We start from the raw sequence: 19,907 nt of genomic DNA, 5'->3' as shown, positions 1-19,907 counted from the left end.
CAACTATATAACGAGTATATCTTCGCTTACGCTTGTCATAATATAGGCATAGTATAATATAATTATTTTATAATTAAACTACCACTGGAAATTAAGGTACTAAATTTTATAGCAAAAAACGTGTTTAATTTTATTCTATTTTAAAACTGAAGACACATATACCGCAAAAAATAAGTGTTCGCATTACTTTAGTCGGTGTTAAGAAGTATCAAAACGACAGTGGCCTGATATTTGTGAGCATTTTTGTAGTGCTCACCTTTTCTTCGCAAAACCGCTCCATATACGCATGATTGTGCGGCTGATGTCGCTGTCGGGAGCGCAACCGCCCTCTTCAAACGAAGTTCCGAAAACGTAGGGTATATCATCCGTGTGCGCTGTCTTCAACCAGGCTTCTCTCTCTATGCATTGGGGCACTTGACTGATCCTGTAGTAGTAGACACCCGCACCCGCGCTCTTCAATGCCGTCGCATTCGCCAACTTTAACGCAGTCCGCACGGTACTACAAACAACATGACCGTCTCCTCGTGCATCCACCAATGCTTGCTTCAATGCATCGTAATCAAAGTCCCTCAGATGCCCCATGTACTCATCCTGTACTTTCCTCAGCGAAGTAAGATTCAACGAGGGAAACGTCTTACCGAAGAAGTACGTCATTTCGACCTTATTTATTTTCCTCGAGGACTGTGACGCAGAAAATGTATCTCGAAAGTATTGAGAGATGTAAGAGGCACCCTCGCTCTCGACCTGCCCAATGAGAACGTCCTTGTCGCCTGGGAACGTCGCCAGTCGTGGTTCCACCGGCATAAATGCGTCGCCGAATATTGGCTGGAAAAAAGTATTCTTGCCGTCGATTAACAACCTTTCTGTAACGCTTAGTTCACTGGCATTAATTGCCCTAATGCAGTTAACCGTTTCAGCGCTTAACGCCCAAGTTGAATTGGCACCGCCGGAGCAGCCAAGGAATTTGGCAAGCTTATGAGCTCTGCCAAGCATATCCGAGCCCTTCCCCACTAGGTCTCTCCGATCGACTCCTCCGCTTTGAACGATGGCCCTGTGTATCATAGACTGGGTCATGGGTGACAGCAGATGGAACACGACGCTCCAGGCTCCTGAACTTTCTCCAAACAGTGTGATCGAGTCTGGATTCCCATTGAAGCGATCGACGTTGTCTGTGACCCACGTGAGCGCCAGTGCTTGGTCGTAGAGCCCCTGGTTGCCGGGTACGTCTTCACTTCCACCGTATAAAAATCCGAAGGCGCCGAGCCTGTAGTTAATCGTGACGACGACGACACCTCCGTAAGCAGACAAGACTGCGCCGTCGGGCGCTGAACCAGTGAGAAGAGTTCCTCCAAATAGATAGACCATGACATTTAGCTTTTCCGACAAGTCCCGTCTTGGTGTCCAGATGTTGAGGAAAAGGCAGTCTTCGCTAATTCCAGAAGTTGCTAAAGAAAAAAAAAATAACTGTAACCAACGTGAGCAGAGCAATAGTTTGCTGCAGTTCAATAAATGCAGTTCAAGCTGTTTCCGCAATATCCTTCGCTATTAGCACTTCGGCAGAGCGAACGTCAGAGTTTAGGCGAGTAGACAGGAGGACACCATCAGTCATGGCGAACAGAGAACATTGTGGGAGAGGTTTCTCCTGCTTTTCTTAACTTGACACAAACAATACATTTAAAACTATGCTCTTTTTACCTCACTTTGCATGTTCACTTTATTACGTCATTCCCTAACGAGGTACTCAGTATAAATTTCTACTATCCGGATTGTGCAACTAGAAACCTATCTGGAATTATTTCTGGAAACCTGAAATCCAGATAGAGTCCAAAACAATATCCAGTTCCAGGTTGTTGTTGGTGTTGCTGTTGTTTGCTGTTGTTGGTGTTGTTTTTGTTTGCTGTTGTTGGTGTTGTTGTTGTTTGCTGTTGTTGGTGTTGCTGTTGTTGGTGTTGTTGGTGTGGTTTGCTGTTGTTGGTGTTGTTTGGCTGTTTTTGGTGTTGTTGGTGTTGTTTGCTGTTGCTGGCGTTATTTGCTGTTGTTGGTGTTGCTGCTGTTGTTGGTGTTGTTTGCTGTTGTTGGTGTTTGCTGTTGTTTGCTGTGGTTGTTGCTGTGGCTGTTGTTGTTGTTGTTGACAAAGAGAGAGAGAGAGAGGTGTTAGCGTTGACGTTTGGCCAAGTCGGCTGCCACGTACTCGGGTTAAGGGAAGGGGAAAATAAAGTTATTGTGATGACATAGCACAGTGAAACTATTGTTATGGTGATTAGAGACGCGATGTCAGTGCATTAGACTAAATCTAAAACAATAACTTTTCAGTTTTTAAAAGAACTCTGTTTTTCGTTCGCTCCTTTGTCGTGTGGAATCGAAACCACGAAGGGCAATAAAAAGTGCATAGTATTTTAGTCCGACCACCTCATTGAGTAATTTGCAATTTTTCAAATTTTATGTCTCTTTTAAAGATTAAAAGGTACAATTTATCATAGCAGGGCTGGGCAGAGATACTCCAAAATGTATTCGGGAACACAAATACTGAGATGCATGTGTTTTAAAGGGATACTGAAGCGAAACTTGAAATACACCTATTATGGTCAGAAATAGGTTCAATATGGTCAATGATATTCATAAATCATAATCGCGCGTTTGTATTTTGAACGGATGGCTATATTTTTCACCCTGATGGGCCCGATTGGGCGCGCGCTCAAAAATCGGCCATCGGAGAGCGCGATGCGTCTTGGGATATTGGGCGCATTCGTGACGTCACTTGTGCCGGTCGGGAAAGGCTACGGCGTGAATGTTGTGGTTACGAGCGTTGCCACTTGGTGGCGCGTCGACGATTTACGACCTGTGACAACGTGGCCGTTTGAGATGTGCAAGGGCTGCACGCACGCTGCACCACGGGACCACGGCAAGTCGGCAACCATGGCAGCACTGACAAAACCAGCTCTGAGGCCGGATTCTCAAAGCGAATTCACGACGAAAAAAGTGCGTACGACAAATTTGAGAGAAAACCCGTGCTCTCGAAACGAAATTGTCGTAATCTTTGCGCAGGTTACGACAGAATCCTACGACAGCTCCGAAGCTGACTTACGCACTTTTTACGATCAAATCAACAAGGCCGACAGCGTCGCTCAGTTACTTGGTATCGGCCACCAACGGACATTTATTTTTCTTCGTGCTCTTCTCGTGCGTCCCGACTTCAACCAGCAAGAAAAAAGGAAGGAGTACTTAAAACAGACCACGATCAAGAACGCAGGATCCACAAACACACGAGAAGAGCTACAACAGCCACGATTCTGCCGACCGAGCGAGCTCGGCAGAATATAGTAGGCCTAGCAGCAACATCGACTCGGCGCACCGTTGCTCCGGCGGTCCTTGGCCAAGACCGTCTGTCCATGACCGGCTGGCCTGCTGAATGGAATATGCCCGCGCGACCCTTGTGGACCCCTACCGGATGAGTAGTTTGATCCCTGAACTAAATTTCAGAGGTCAATATTTTCCCCTTGTCATCTCGATCTCCTTGTTTTCCGAGACAGCGGTGACGAACGCTGTCGTCGAAAAGGGACTCTCATTGATTCTATCTCCTTGTTTTGTGTGATATAGAGCTCAAATAAACGCCATACGGATTACCTTGGCAACTCGGTATGTACACTCTGTTATTAGTATGCCATTTTTATTCTGACTCGACGCTACGTCAGTGTCGAGCTATAGCAGTTCGTGGGAGCTACGCGATGTCGGTCTAACCTTTCTTTGCCGAGTGTCATGTCAGTATCGAGTTGCAATCGTAAAAGATCGGTCCAGAAGCGCTTACCGAAACGCGGTCTAACAGAGCGAATCCAGCACTTCGATCAAACGCGCGTGTCCGCTCCGAGTGTGAACAGGTATTTGGCATTTGCGTGGCTCTTGCTGACACCCTCGTAGTTCAAACATATCCTTTTTAACGTCGGCTTGGAGCTCGCGACTCGCAGCAACTAATACCGGCCGTGCCAGAAGCATGCTCGGGCCGTGTCGTGCAAAGAGCCGCAACGAGAACGAGCTCACTGTGCCCAACTACGCTTTGGCTTTCTCCGCCAAGGCTTTGCGAACGCGTTCAGGCCTAGGCGAATTCTGCCGGCACGCCGTATTGCCGCAGAACGGCGCTGCTATTTTGGCACAAGTGATGTCACGAGAACTTCCCCCCATCCACCAGATGAGAATTTGAAATCGTTTAATTATGTTTAAAATTAGTTCTCCTGTGTTTTACAGCGCAATATTTATATTTCCGAGGTGGTGCCTGTCCCTAGCCCATATTTATGCAACAAGATCAGCGCTAAAATTTCGTTTCACTACCCCTTTAAGGGCCAAATAAAGATACTGGGATACATTTCCCTACCGAAAAATCCGGTATAACTTTTCACTATCCGGATTATGGAACCGGAAATTTGTTTCTGAAACCCGGAATCCAGATTGCAGACAAAAGAATAATTTCTAAAAACCTAAATTCCAGATAGAATCCGGATAAAATCCAGATAGATTTCCGGTTCCATAATCCAGATAGCGAAAAGTTATACCGGATTTTTCGGTAGGGTTGTCTTTTATGCAACGGGATATCTCTGAGATACTTCTGAAAAACGTCGAAAAAGTTTTCTGGATTACAGATGCAGATACTTTTAGAAACACGCTTGTTGTAGAACGGTGCTACGTTAAGAGGGTGTAGTTCGTAGCGAATGCGAATGATAGTTTTTGCTTGCTCTGCTCGAGTGGTGCCATTTTATGCACTACCCCCTACCAGAAGCTCTCTATTTATCATTAACGCCGCTAAAAACATGTCCCCTCCGTTGAATCACACAGTTACAGAACGGTAAAGACTGTGCACCATGCTTGACAAAAGGCGTCTGCCCAATTTGAACCCTGTTTTATTTTTTTTTATTTTTTTATTTGTTTGGCGGGTTTCTCCGCCCAGGGGCAGAGATGAAGGCGTGAAGCCTGACAGTCTCTGCCCCCCCCCCCCCCCCCAACAGTTCAAAAGTAAACAGTGCGATGAATATAATCAGCAATTGGTATACTCAGTAAAAATTTAGAAAAGAAGGCACAATAAAACAGCTACTTCAGCATTCAACATTGTGAATTTTAAAATAAAATAAAAGAGCACAATAAAACAACTAGCAAAATCACATGTTACACAACAAGCATGATTCGAAGCGTATAACAAATGTAACGTCATATGACACAGAAGCTTCATATAACCAATATAAACATTAAAAAAAAGGTTTTACACGAAAAAGAAGAAAAAATTGAGAAGAAGGTCATGGCATAAAATAGGGCTGATGGCCGCCATTTAGTTTAGCAATGAAAAATGATCAAATATATGTCAAGAGCCACATTTGTAGTCAAATATAAATACGTAATTAAAATAACAACTTGGCCTACATGTTACACAACTAAGAAGCTAATACCACTGCCCACGAGAAAGCTTCGGCACTGTTTCTTGAAGGCATAAAACGCTTTATTATAATCTTTAGTCATGTCTGTTCTGTTTAGCATCTTGGTTAACTGATATGACAAAGCAGTGCGGCCATAATTGGTTCTTGTTGAAGGCATCCTTCGCTTTGGGTCTCGTAGTTGGTACGGACCTAAACTCGCTTTTGGTGTGGAGTATAGTCTGTGTTTGTGAATACATTGTAAGAGCTTAAAATAGTGTATTTGGTCTGCCTGAAGCGTATTATATTTGATGAATAGTGGTTGGGTTCTCATGTTTCTAATATATCCTTTATAATTTTTGCTCATATGAAGAATCCTCTTCTGCAAGGTGATAAGTTTGACATCGTTTAAATTGATCGTCGTCCCCCAACTAAGATGCCGTAACTGATTTTAAAGTAGAACAAAGAATAGTACAACGTCTGTTTTAACCAAGTGGGCAGCAAGTTTCCTATTTTATATATACTTCCCTTAACACGAGATAATTAACCTGTTGCACCCTGCCGGGAGGGCGCATCTCAAACTGTCGTCTTATATACTTTGGAGACACCCATCGTGTCAGGGGATTCAACAGGACCGTCTACCTTTCATCCACTCAACTCCTTTACCACGTTCGCTATACTACAGGTTTTCCCGCTCATTTTAATCCAAGTGACGACCAATTTAATCCCGGGGTCACTCAATTTAATCCCAGGGTCAGTCAATTTAATCCACAATATATTTATGCACTTATTGTGTTCAGTGGTCATGTTTCGCTTTAACATTTAGTAACTTAGAACAATTGTTTATACAATTAGATTTGTTGGGGGCAATTGATAATTTGATCACTAATATGATACTTTGAGTTACTAGTCCCACTGTTGACGAGGCTTGATTGATATGTTGGTTACTCTTTTTAGAGCGCAGCTCTTAGGTACCCGTTTCCGACCTGAGCGGCGTCGGCGTCGCCGTCGCCGTCGGCGTAAACACGCGGTGCATTATGGGTGAATTCCCCTACTAATTTTTGGAGAAAAATTTCCCCGCTAAATTTAGCGGAAAATCTTACCAGCTAGATGAATCGGGAAATTTACCCCGATAAGTCTAGCGGAAAATAAACCCCGCTAAATCTAGCGAAAAATCTTCCCAGCCAGATTTAGCGGAAAATTTCACCCACTAAATCTAGAATAAAATATTTCCTGCTATATTTAGCGCAAAATTTTCCCAGCTAGATTTAGCGAAACATTTTTCCGCTATATTTAGCGGAAAATTTTCCGCGCTAAACATAGCGAAACATTTTCCTAGCTAGATTTAGAGGGGAAAATTTTCCGCTTAATCTATCCGGGAAAATTTTTCGCTAGATTTAGCGGGTAAAATACTCGGCTAGATTTAGAGGGGAAATTTTTCTACTAGACTAAGCGGGGCAAATTTTCCGATAAAATTAACCTAGCTGTGAAAATTTTCCGCTAGATTTAGCGGGCCAAACTTTCCGCTAAATCTATCTGGAAAATTTTTCCCTAGATTTAGCGGGGAAAATTTTACGCTAAATTTAGTAGGGAAAATTTTGCGCTTGATTTAGCGGGGAAATTTTTCTGCTTAATCTAGCTGGAAAAATTTTCCGCTAGATTTAGTGGGGAAAATTTTTCGCTAAATCTAACTGCGAAAATGTTCCGCTGGATTTAGCGGGGAAAATTTTTCTCTAAATTGAGCGAGAAAATTTCCCGCTAGATTTAGCGGGGAAAATTTTTCCGCTAGACATAGCGGGGCACATTTTCCCCTAAATCTAGCTGGAAAACATTTCCGCTAGATTTAGTGGGGAATTTCCCGCTAAATATAGCGGAAAATTTTCCGCTAGATTTAGCGGGAAAATTTTTCCGCTATTTTCCGCTAGATATAGCAGGGAAAGTTTTCCGTTAAATAAAGCGGGTGTAATTTTCCACTAGATTTAGCTGGGAAAACTTTCCGCTAGATATAGACGCTTTACACACGCGCCAAATTACAGCCGCCATTACTGACCTTCTCTTGTCTTACCGAGATGCCAAGCAACTGAAACGGTAGTTGCCAATCCTCTACAAAGGCCGATGCTTTAGAAAAAGACACAGTTGAATCTACTATGGCAATAACCTGGCCTGCTGTGGTAATGATGAAGTGAAATAAACGAAATAAGAGGAAACGAAAACTGAAGGTCAGTTATGGCGGCGTCCATGCACAGCTGCTGCAAAGCGTCTATAGTGGAGAAACCTTTTCGCTCGATTTAGCGGGGAACTCTTTCCGCTAGATGTAGCGGGGACATTTTTCCGCTACATTTAGCGGGGGAATTTATCTATCATGCACCGCGTGGTTACGCCGACGGCGACGGCGACGCCGACGCCGTTCAAGCCGGAAACGGGAGCTTAAAAGCTGCGCTCTATAAAGAATGACCAACACATTAATTAAGCCTCGTCAATAGAGGGACTAGTAACTCAAAGTAATCACATTAGTAATCAAATTATCAATTTCCCTCCAAACATCTAATTGTATAAACAATTGTTCTAAATTACCAAATGTTTAAGGGAAACACGACCACTGAACACAATAAGTGCACATATATTGTGGATTAAATTGACCGACCCCAGGATTAATTTTTTTGGCGCTTGGATTAAATTGAATGGCGCTTGAATTAAATTGAGTGACCCCGGGATTAAATTGGTCGTCGCTTGGATTAAAATGAGCGGGAAAACCTGTAGATTGGAAAGAGTAAAGGCCTTTGTGAGAGGAGCTGATTTTGTTATTCTTGCAAGTAACCTTCTTTAAACCACAATTTTTTTTTTTTTTTTTTTTTTTTTTTTGCTGTTGGTGGTTGAGATGGATTATCTTATAGGGCAGGTTCATATTATAAATTCGGAAGCAGCTTGCACTAAACCGATGCTTTTATCCTTTAAATATATATCTTGAGAAAGGCAACAAATAGAACGATATACCTAAGCCTGGCAAAGTATCGCTATACAACCGATACATTGTAAATGTTTCTCACTACTGAGATACAAATACATTTTTTTAGTGTATCACAATACAGAGACACAGATATTTAAAAGTATCACTAAAATACTATCGCGATAGTGCACAGCCCTATAATAGGTTAATTCATCTCAGAACAGTTCATACGGGGCACTTCATGCCAATGGACCTTTTCCGAGAAGCGTTCAGCGCACGCGCGAGCGTCCGATGCCAAGCGGCGGACGTCGGAACGAAAAATCGAGGAAATTCGGAAGGAGGCTCAGGATAAGCAAGTAGTACACGTAATTGCTGCATATATATATAATTGTGTTACACAAAAAAAGAAAGTGAACGGAAAAAAAAACACAACGTTTGGGTGGACGCCACGGATACCCATCTTTAAAGTCGCGTTGGGCACGCGCGGCTGCTCAGTGAGCGAAGAAACTGGTAGCGTAGCTCCCATTATCGATTGGTAGCGCAGGTAGGTCACTTCCGCGATTTTTAGTTCGTGCGGCCACCGCCTGGTGCCGTCGGTATGTGGAAAAGGTCCATTCCTTTTATTTTAAGATGCATTTCGAGAACGCTTTCCTAATGTCTGGATCCATTTATGCTTGCACCGCATTTAAGAGCTCGGCATGCACGCATAATTTATCACTGACTCCAAGTAACACCCAAAGTTGAAGAATGGCACAAGTTTCAAACCCATACTCATTAGTTTTTAACAGAGTTGCCCTATATAAATGCACCTTTAGGATTACTCGTGTTAGGCTACTTTCGCATCTCCCACGTACCAGACTTTGGATCTTGAAATGGCAGCTTCCTCGCGTCAATGGCAGCAGTCTGCATGCAGGCCGGGGCCAGCCGCGTGGCGTCGAGTGTATTGTTCCAGGATTTCGCGGGCTCTGGCCTCCGAAACCGCCGCTGGCCCACGGGCGCCCTGCCGTACGGGATTCCCGTGAAGCAGTCCACGCCTCTGTCCCCCAGGAGGACCCGTCGACAGCCGCGAACGTCCCCCGTCGTCGTCGACACGATGGGTCCGCTAAAACAAACGGCGAGGGCCGACCATGGGACGGTCAGGAGTAAAGCAAGAATAATCCTCCAGAGCATCATTCCGATCGGAAGCTTTCAACCACAGCGTATGATGTTGCTGCGAGCTGGTAGAAATATTTGTTTTTGCTTTCACAGCTGGCAGAAACAGGGGCCTTTGAAACCGCAATGCTATGCTATAGCTAAGAGCTAAACGGCGTAGCAAAACGAAAACATTTCGATCGAGGACATCGTTAGGGATACGGAGTCCCATTTCTATGTGACGCGCATGTGCGAGGTCAAAAGCACCGCAGCTGCGCGAAAAAAAAAAAACAAAAAAAAAAACGCGGTATACAGATGAACGTACCTCGCACATGCCTTACATTGAGTTCGGGTAACAATTTCTCGGATTGTGGATGTATCGCCTGGAGGGATTCATAATTTAAGCGCCACTGCGCACAGGTAAATACTATTACGCAATAACGTGAGGGGTGTCAGAATGATGCCGTCACCCTCAAGGCAACACCTTGCTTCAAATGAGGGTGTCGCGCCTCACCCAAACCGGTACCCAAACCGAAAACCGGATCAAAACTGTTATTTTTGACCAAACGAATCCGACCGAAACCGAAATGAAATACTGGATATTGAACCTGAACCGGAACAAAGCCACAATCTCATGAGGTGGTTACCTGTTCACTGGGAAACGTTTCCACTTAATAAAACCTTAGCCGAATTTTAGTTTCCGAGAGGGGCCGCGAGGTCAATATTAACATTAGGGGCGCTAGCGTCAGCGCCGCAGTGTTACCTAACTAAACGGCAGCAACTTGGAAACATCTGAATAAAGTGAAACCTAAAAAAAAAAAAAAAAAAAAAAAAAAAAAAAAACGTCACGTCGGTGAGCAGTCTGATTTGGTGTCGACGCCAGGGCGTACACCAAGAGGCTAAAGTGACATTTTTTATGTTTTGTTTTGTTGCTGCTGAACAATACACATCAAGGGAAAACAGACGAATATCAAAAATTAACCGCGAACTTTTTCTCCAAATGCTAAAAATGCATGAAATGCAATATTTAAGACGTGATTGTTTAAATTTTTATAGAATACAGGAAAGGCCTAATTGCAAAAGCATTATCTGTCGGATTTTATTGGCATCTTTTATATTCCTGAACCACATTTCGCTGTAGCCGTATTGCAGCGAAATATTGCATCCTCCTTTTAAAACCGGGATTAAATATCGCATTTTGGGGCTCTCTCAAACACCACGCGAAATCCTGAGGCAGCATGAGCAACAAAACGTCACGGTAGCCATATAAAAAGCTTAAACAAATATTTTATTTTATTCAATCTAAAAGTAGTATATTGGAGTGATGAAAACATTCAGTTATTTATTCGCATTTTTGTTTTAGTTGGACGCCACTGCATTATGTTTGCGATACAGTTTCGGTTTCAAACATATTCGTGTCTTCTCTCGTTTGGTAACCATCGTAACCATGCCCCTGGTCCCGCTTTGTATCGCATACGTTGTGAAATGGGGTTTTGGAACCTGGTTCTAGATTAGAATTATAATAAAGCATAAAGTGAAGTATTAAAGAATTACAATTCCCCACCTAGAAATTATATCCCGAAATAATAGCCTCTCAGTTTGGCAAACACAGAGCTCCAGAACACCTACGAAATTCTTCTTTCCTGTGAGCTTTTCTTAATATTTCTTCCGAGTTCGTAAACATGTGTCACCTCATATCTCACCACGCTGCGGGCTCGACGCCGCATGCGCGCAAATCTTTCGCCATTGAAGGCGCCTTGTCAAATTTGGGAGCTCGTAGACCTTCGCCTCTTCTGAGCACTTCCCAATCCCCGCTCAAGCACAACCCCCCCCCCCCCCCCTCCTCTTCTGATGATGGCCTTTAAGCGCCGCAATACTCCCTTCTGCCTCTGTTTTGTCCGTGGGCCAGAAGCACCATCTTCCGGGCTTCTTGCGTCACGGGAGAAGCAGACAAACGCTCGCCGACGTCGTGTTGTCCGGCTTCATTCATCTCTCTGTCCCCTCTTTGCTCGCACTAAACTTGTCGTCAGTCAGGCTCATGAGCTCATCCATGTCATAATTTTTCTGGTTTTGACGAATTTTTATTTTCATTTAGTTTATTTCGGCTCAGGAGAGACGGGTGTACGTCAGATAGGCCGAAGGCCCATTTCAGGTCCTGCAAACACCCGAACTAAAAAAAAAAAAAGAAAGAGGGGGAGGTGTTTGGCAGCTTGGTCCCCACGACAGAAGGGCCAAGCTGCATCGAGACATGGTGTGTGAGCTAGGTCTGCACGCCTGACTTACATATTTTTGGAACTGTACAAAGCTGGCCCATCTGGCACCAGACAGGGGTGAAAAAGGGGCCCAAATACAGAGGACAGTAACTGTTAATGTGTCCTTGGCACGCGGTGAATTAGGGGCCCTTGGCACGCAATGAATAAAGGTTCCTTGGCACAGTGGTGAATAAGGGGCCCAAATACAGAGGAGAGTAATTGTTTAAGTATGCGGCCTTCGCCATCAACGGGCAACATAACGAATGCTCAAAAGATGTGCAATGAGAAGGCAGCCAAGCAAGCGCTGTCATCGGTTGAGATCGTAAGGAAACAAAAACATGTGGGTGTATTTGGATGGTAGAAAAATGCGCGACGTGCGCAAAGAGCAGATGAACTTACACGCTACATACAAAACATTTTTGCTTCAGTGACAGCAGCCGACATTGCGCGTGAAAAAGTATCTGAAGAAACATTAGCACAACCTTACCTTTCGCCAGATGATCATCTTTCCCTGGAGCTAGAAATATAAACACTACCTCAACAAGCCCTTTTTTCCAACCTTTGTAATGTTCATTGGTGCTTGTGAGGCCACGTTCTTTTAGATTCCTACTTCAGAATGCTTCCGCTCCTCCTGCATGTCCTTGCCTTGGCCCTTGAGCAGCCGAGTCGTCCTCAAAGTTCAAATATTTGCATTAACTATTAGATAGAGATATTAAAAAACAGTGCAAAAAAGACGGGACACAAAGTAGAAGAAGGACACAGGACATACGCGGACTAACAACCAAAGCTTTAATAGAACTTCGACAGAGATAAGTGCTAATAAACAACGCGTTCTCTGTGGGCGTTGAAGAACTGTTTTACTTTGCACCCCATGATGAACTTTTAGTCCCCGTCAAAGAACTGTTTGAAGCATCGGGTACCGTTGCCTTCCACAACACGTGTGGAATACAGACTGACCCCTTTCTGGAGGTGCTTTTTTGCTCCCTAAACTCCACCCTCGACTGCTCTAAAGACAAAGGTTCATTAGCAGATACGTGGTATTTGTATCGGGTCCAGTGTTGCACTTGTATTGTGCGAAATCTGCCTCGCGAAGTTCGACCACACCGTTTCACAGGTATTGACTGACGTACCTGTTGTTAAGATCTGTAGATATGTGAATGACTTTGTCGTATTCGTTAGCGTACACCAACAAACTCGCCTGGACTCAGCCACTCAGCCTGTCCGACAAGTTTTTGAGCAATGCTCGAGGCACTTACGTTCCACGCTCGAGTTGCCGGCGGTCAAGCATTGAAGTTCTTGGGCTTACGTTTGCCCTTCAATGGCTCCGACCACACCCGTTAGATGTATTCGCCGGAAACCAAAAAGGCTATTTTATAATTTGAGTCGGCGCACTCTAAATCAGTAAAATGGGGTATCGCCAATTTATGCCTCCTCTCGGCTTTACAAAAATCCTGTGCCCTAGCCGTACGTGAAAGCTTCGTTTGCCAGCTACATCACCGGGAACTTTCGGGTTTCCCTCCTTTTCTGGTGAGACGAGAGGCTGAACCCCCGCTTGTTTGGCCTTTTCTTAGTTGCCGTGTCAGAATTTTTCATCTTCTTAAGAAGATGAAAAATTCTGACACCGCAACTAAGAAAAGGCCAAACAAGTTCGAAGTGCTGCCCTATGTTCACAGGATCACGCACAATTTGAAACGTGTAGTAGCAAACTTCAACGTCGACGTTGTCTTCAAGGCCCCCTGCGAACTCTCCAAACTGTGTGCGATGTCAAGCAGGACCAAACCTAGGAACGGCCCTTGTGATACGAGGCATGCCAAGCAGTTTGTGCATTGTTTCAAGGAAGTCGTCTACGAGATCCCTCTAAGCTACGAAAGAGTCTACTTGGGACAGACTGGTCGTTGTTTGAACAATAGGTTCCGTGAGCACGCAGCCTCGCTCGGCAGTGGCCCCGGCAGTGTCTTTCTCCAACTTCGTGTCCCGTCCTTCTTGCGCCGTTTTTTTAATATTTCGTTCAACCAACCAGCCCAGCGAGCCATCCTGTTAGCTAACGTAAGTAGTCCATGCCTTCTTAGATGAATCTGACATTTTTTTAGGGAGTTTTATTCTGGAAAAGGGCTGTAAAACACAACGCTTATCTCGCATTCTTTGAAAATTTTCGACCAATGAATACATGATGGAACATGTAGAAAGGAACCACAGGTTGTCTAAAAAACACTTGCGCTACCCGTAAGGTGAAACACCGCGACAGCTGAGGTGTGACGTCGGAGCCGCTACGGTGTCATTTCGGAGCAGATGGACTGAGTGAAGAGTAAAGGTGCGAGCGCGCACCATAAAGTCCACATAGGCAATTCGTATTAAACCAAGTAACATACCGGAAGAAGATTCCATAGCGTTTTCAAACCAATGAGGGTGTAATAAGGATAAAGCATGTCGTGAAACAGTTAAAAAAGTTTATTGAACACAAACTAGGACTGCCTTATGGTAAGTGAAGAACACTTCGAAAATGGCGCTTCCAAGTTTGAATTTAGGAAACGACGAAACTGCATGGGTATGCATGAACCATTCCCTATCATTGGTCTGGCTGCCTGGACGTCCTATGCAATGTTATTGGACACCAACTGCTATCGCCTTGTGGTCATTAAAGAACACTTCCGAAATCGCGCACTCAAGTTTCAAGTGGGGAGCTCCATCCAATTTCATGCCCGTGGTTTCGCCGGGTTAACACCCACCCAGCTTTATTCCTTGTATGGCCCGAGAACTTTTCTGGCATAATCAGCAAAAATGCTTTGTTTTCATTGCTTCCATTATCAGTAATCTCATTTTTTATGTTTCTATGTGCTGTCATGGAGACATGTGACGTCACAGTGTCACATGACGTCATGGCATCACGTGACTCATGTTGTCGCCTGACGTCGTTACATCGCACGGCGTCACTGTGCAACGTCGCTTGACATGACAGTGTCACGTCTGGTGCCACCTAACACCAAGTAACAGGTGACGTGATGTGCGGCGAGACGTCAAAGTTTTGTCGAGCGATGTGACGTCAACGTGAAATCTTTTAGCGCAGTGTCGAAAATGGCCCGCGTCGGTATAGAGACGGTAGACAGCGCGAAACCAGCGAAGTGTTCCACTAAATGTTTCGCAGTAAAAAATGACCAGCTCAAGTGTTGCAGGCAGCTCACTGTCGAGGGTATATGCTAGAACACACGTCGGAGTTGCCCTAGCAGTACCCGCCATATAGACCTTAAAATGTCCACAAGTGACATTGGTTCTAATAGTCACACCGTTGGACGTTGCAACCTGCTACATTGCTCACACCAAGACACAGTACGCAAGCTAATCCAACTGTTTGAGGTACACCCCACAGCATGTGTAGTAATCAAGTACTTAGAAAACAATAGATTGTTATGTCAAAACCAACACAGCTACCTTAAATCCTTGTGAAACACAGCTGTTGCGTTTTGCCCAGAATATTCTTTACTACCTTGATAAATAATCTTACAACTTACACCATGTTTCTAGACTTCTCAAAATCATTTTTAGGGTCCCTCGTCAGCGACACATTGCAATACTAACCCATCTTGGAATTCATCCATCCATAATCAATTTGATCACAGAATTCCTGAAAATTCGCTCCCACTACGCTCTTATTAACAATATGTTGTGTAAGTCCCCTGTAACCTCAGGTGTACTGGAGGGAACTGTATTACCCTAGGCCCATTAATGATTCAGGGAAATGTATTACCCTAGGCCCATTATTATTTTCAGCATACATTTATTTATTTATATATTCAAAATACTACTAAAGGCCCTCTGTATGAGGGTATTACATAGGGGAGAAGCAAGCAAATATATAGTACACAGATAAAACACAAATTATACAAAAGACAATATGAGAACAAGGAATTGAAAAAAAAAACCTTAAGCATTAGTATAACTACGCACGAGCTCTTGAAAGTTAGACATATCTAGTTCAGTTGCAATGTGAGCCGGTAGGTTGTTCTAGTCGATTATGGTTCGTGGTATGAATGATCGTGCGTAACTAGATGAGTGGCATGTGATGCGCGCTGCTTTGAATGAATGATCACGACCTGGAAAAATAGTGGGTGGTGTTTTAAAAAAGTCGTCGTAAAGCGATGCATGGTGATAGAGCTTGTGAAATAGTAACAGACGGGCATGTTTACAGCGGCGTGATAGGTCATGCCACTCATTTTGATTTTTTAATGCGGTGACACTGGAAAATGGAGAGTAGTCAGAGAAAATGAAACCCGCGAGCACGGTTTTGCAGCGACTCGATGTTACTTATAATGTAGACTTGATCAGGATCCTATATGGCAGAAGCATATTCAATTTTGGGGCGGATTAGAGCGATATAAGCAAGTTTACGTAAGTGAGCGGGTGCTTGTTTAAGATCGTGCTTTATGAATCCAAGGGAACGGTTAGCAGAAGCAAGGGTGACATCAATGTGGTAGTGACAGGACAAATCAGACTGAAAGCGGAAACCCAGGTACTTATAGGTAAAAGTGAGTTCAACAGTATTGTTATTCAGAAGGTAAGAAGTTGGAGTCTGAGAGGAGCATTTGTTAAACGACATATGTTTTGTTTTGTTGTGGTTGAGGGTCATTAGCCACGAAGAACACCACGTGGTTAACTGGTCCAGGTCTGATTGGAGAGCTTGGCGATCGGTGTTAGAAGAGGCGTTACGGTAGATGACACAGTCGTCAGCAGAAAGGCGGACATGAGATGAAACGAAGTGGGTAGGTCATTAATGTATATGAGGAAAAGTAATGGACCCAGCACGCTACCCTGGGGAACTCCAGATGTCACTTGGGCAAAAGAGGAGTTAGAGTTGTTAAGGAAAATGAACTGAAGTCTATTTGAGAGAAAGTCTTTTATCCATGAGAGAGCATTAGAATTAATGTTGAGCTGTGCAAGTTTTAAGGGAAGTGAACTGAGGTCTATTTGAGAGAAAGTCTTTTATCCATGAGAGAGCATTAGAATTAATGTTGAGCTCTGCAAGTTTTAGTAGAAACCTGTGATGAGGAACGAGGTCAAAAGCCTTCGAGAAGTCGAGAAAAATTGCATCAACTTGTGAACCAGCATCAAGAGATGTATGTAGGTCGAGAGCGAAACTGGCAAGTTGGGTGTAACATGAGTGACCCCTGCGAAAACCGTGCTGATACTTGAAAATAATGTTATGGTCCTCTAATAGCACATGACTTGAGACTGTATGATGTACTCCTGAAGTTTACAAATAGTGCTGGTTAGTCAGATAGGTCGATAGTTCAGTGGGGAGGATCGATCACCAGATTTGAAGATGGGGATTACCACCTATACGCCAGTCTTCAGGAATTAGACCTGTAGAAAATGACTGCGAGAAAATGGCTGTCAAGATGCCAGAAATGCCTTGCGCAGTATATTTAAGTATCTTGTTATTTATACCGATGTAATCAGAGGCAGATGATAATTTAAGCTTATTTAGTAGAGACAAAATACCGGCCTCTTCAATGACTATTTAGGACATCGACATATCATTCAGCGTGTTTAACGTAGGAGATGAAGTACTGTCCCCACAAGTAAACATCAATGAAAATAATTCATTAAGGAGGTCAGCACAATCTGACTGTGGAACTGAAACGCCATTGTTGTTGATGAAAAAAATGACGGCGGGTGGATTTAAGAAGCGACTGGTAATCACTGTCACACCTTTTGTAACGGAGCCAAGAAACTGATAGCTTGTTCTTATCTGCTAGTCTGAACAAGCGCTTTTTTTGTTGTTGTTTAGTCGTCGAAGCTGCAGACTAAACCAAGGGGCACTGTTCTTGCACGTTATTGATATTGTAAGAATAAACTTATCAATTAGATTAGTAAACGTATTTTTAAACAAGACCCAGTTTTCTTCGACATTTTGCGACATAAATTGATGCAGGAATAGTTCTGAGAAAAGAGATAGGTCGGAGTTAAGCCCATCAAAATTGGCTCTGTCGTAACATCTGATCTGCTTATCGGTGGTACTTTTGTTAGGCGAACGAACAATGCTACCGGTAATAACATCATGATCAGAAAACCTGTCTAGTTGAAGTATGTCGGAACAGATGTCGGGATCATTGGTTAGAATTAAATCAAGAACGTTCGCAGAAGTGTTAGAGCGCCGCGTGGAAAGTGTAATGAGTTGAGATAATGAGAAGTCCAGACAAGAGTGGAGGAAAGCATGGGCCTCAGTTTCGGTAGCCGCAACAGATAGAGTCGACCAGTTTATGACAGGTAAATTGAATTCTCCAAAAACTATTAACACACATTTAGGAAATCTAATACAAACTTGACTCAAAATCCGATGAAATTCCCACGAGAATGCCTCTTTCATATCAGGAAGGCGGTAGAAAACACCAACAATTATTGTAGCGAAACCACGCTGCAAAGAGACAAATACGAATTCCAGGAAAGACCTAATGTGAATTAGGACCGCAAGGAACTCCTTCCTCAACGCAATAAGGACACCACCACCTCTCCGATTCTGCCTATCACAGCGAAAAAAGTTGTAAACGGACCCACTGACAAAAATGTTATCGTGAACGGTGTCGTTGAGCCACGTTTTAGTCAGCGCAATCAGTGATGCTGAGCATGAATCGACGAGTGAAGAAAGGGCGACACTTTTGGGGAGGATGCTTCTTATATTGGTGTACAAAAACCAAACACTATGAGGGGAACAACGCTTTGATCGCGGCAACAAGGAAGATACTTGTGTCTGGAGGGCGGGGGGCGTGTATCATGCTGTAGTAGGCCGAGGAACAAGTACTGCGGCATTGGTAGGCCGAGGAACATGCACAGCGGCATTGATATCAATGTCCCACATGTTCAGGTGATTGTTCACAAAAAGTTTGTTAAAAGCAACGCGAACACGGTCATCATCTTCCTTTAGTTTGAGGCCTTGACCTAACAGAAATTCCACATCTTTATCATTGTAAAATGTGGCAATGATTAGCGGGCGAGAAACCACCCAGACGGTGAGCCCTGGCGACAGATGAAACCGTGATGCCAAGCCGGTTTGAGCAAAACTCGGTAAGAAGGCGTTCCGAACACTCCCACGTCTCCGACTCATCCGTGTCCGTTACCCCGAAGAAAAGATCATTTGATCGGCGGGAGCGATTTTCAAAGTCATCGATCTTGTCCTGCAATTTGGAAATATTATCATTGACGTTTACGGAAGCCTGAGGTGGAGGAGCCATCTCCGCCTTAGTTTCCAGCTCTTGGACTCTTTTCGTTAATGATTCTAAGTTATCCTTTAGGATGATATAATTCTGTAAAAGCTCATTGATGCAATCAAGGACACTTGCATTGCTAATCTACGGTCGTTTCACCACATTAGTCACAAGGTCAAGCTTAGCCTCCTGTTCCTTATTGGCCCAGGATTTGCCTCTATATCACCACTAAGCAAAAGGAGACGCCAAAGATAAAGCACAGCCGCGCGAACACGTTTCAAGAAATGGGATGGCCACGACACCGCTAGTAAACAAACATCCTCACGGTAACTGTGGGTATCGTAGTAACTAACCTGTGGAAACATGACGGGTGAGCGAGGCATCGAAACTGCGGTGCCGTGGTTCGAAGCATCGGTGAAAAGGGCGTGCTTTTGTGCGGTTGAATCAGCTGACGTGGACCCTTGTTGCTGGACGACGAACGGCGAAGTGTCCAAACGTGGCGGTGAACTCGGAAGATGTGACGAACACAAAGGCAAACTGAGTTCCGCAGGCGCACGATCCGTGCGGCTAGACACGGTTACACTCCATTCATTCACAGCCGTTCCGAAGGGACAGCCGATAACACGTCCAAGGTAATCAGCAACAGCACCTGTAGAAACATGACGGGTGAGCGAGGCATCGAAACTGCGTTGCCGTAGCCCGCAGTTTCGTAAATATAAATGACTTAACAAAGTGACTATCATCCCCTGTGAATTTCTTTGCAGATGAATGCATCATTTACAGATATATAAAAAATCCCACATGATTATGTAGTACTACAAAGCAACCTAAACATAATCACAAGTGTAGTGATGACCTGGAGATGAGCCTCAACATGGAAAAATGGAAGTTACTAAAATTCACACAAAGTACCTCCTCCTCTGGTTTCCCTTACTACCTCAGTAGCATTAGCATTGGTCACTGCGCATCATATAAGTATATAGGACTT

General features: G+C 44.0%; 1 protein-coding gene across 1 annotated transcript; it reads right to left on the bottom strand.

The window, feature by feature from the left end:
• Nucleotides 1-252: 252 nt before the first annotated feature.
• On the bottom strand, nt 253-19,479 carry LOC120835995 (acetylcholinesterase-1-like). Its single transcript, XM_042293498.1, has 3 exons — nt 19,273-19,479; nt 9,195-9,442; nt 253-1,445 (listed from the first exon to the last, which is right to left on the bottom strand). Exons 1-3 carry the CDS (start codon nt 19,329-19,331, stop codon nt 253-255), a joined length of 1,500 nt encoding a protein of 499 aa, XP_042149432.1. The 5' UTR covers nt 19,332-19,479.
• Between the last annotated feature and the right edge of the window lie 428 nt (nt 19,480-19,907).

Source organism: Ixodes scapularis, unplaced genomic scaffold (assembly GCF_016920785.2).
Source record: "Ixodes scapularis isolate PalLabHiFi unplaced genomic scaffold, ASM1692078v2 PGA_scaffold0__279_contigs__length_252992795, whole genome shotgun sequence".
Classification (NCBI taxonomy): Eukaryota; Metazoa; Arthropoda; class Arachnida; order Ixodida; family Ixodidae; genus Ixodes; species Ixodes scapularis.
This window is presented reverse-complemented; position numbering and strand designations above follow the sequence as displayed.

Excerpts from the sequence above, each read along its gene's own strand:
- LOC120835995 (XM_042293498.1), bottom strand. The coding sequence starts at position 19,331 with ATGCTTCGAACCACGGCACCGCAGTTTCGATGCCTCGCTCACCCGTCA. Across the intron at positions 9,443-19,272 it reads CACCCGTCATGTTTCCACAG|CGGACCCATCGTGTCGACGA; the intron begins GTTAGTTACTAC and ends CGTTTGTTTTAG. Across the intron at positions 1,446-9,194 it reads ATTTCAAGATCCAAAGTCTG|CAACTTCTGGAATTAGCGAA; the intron begins GTACGTGGGAGA and ends TTTTTTCTTTAG.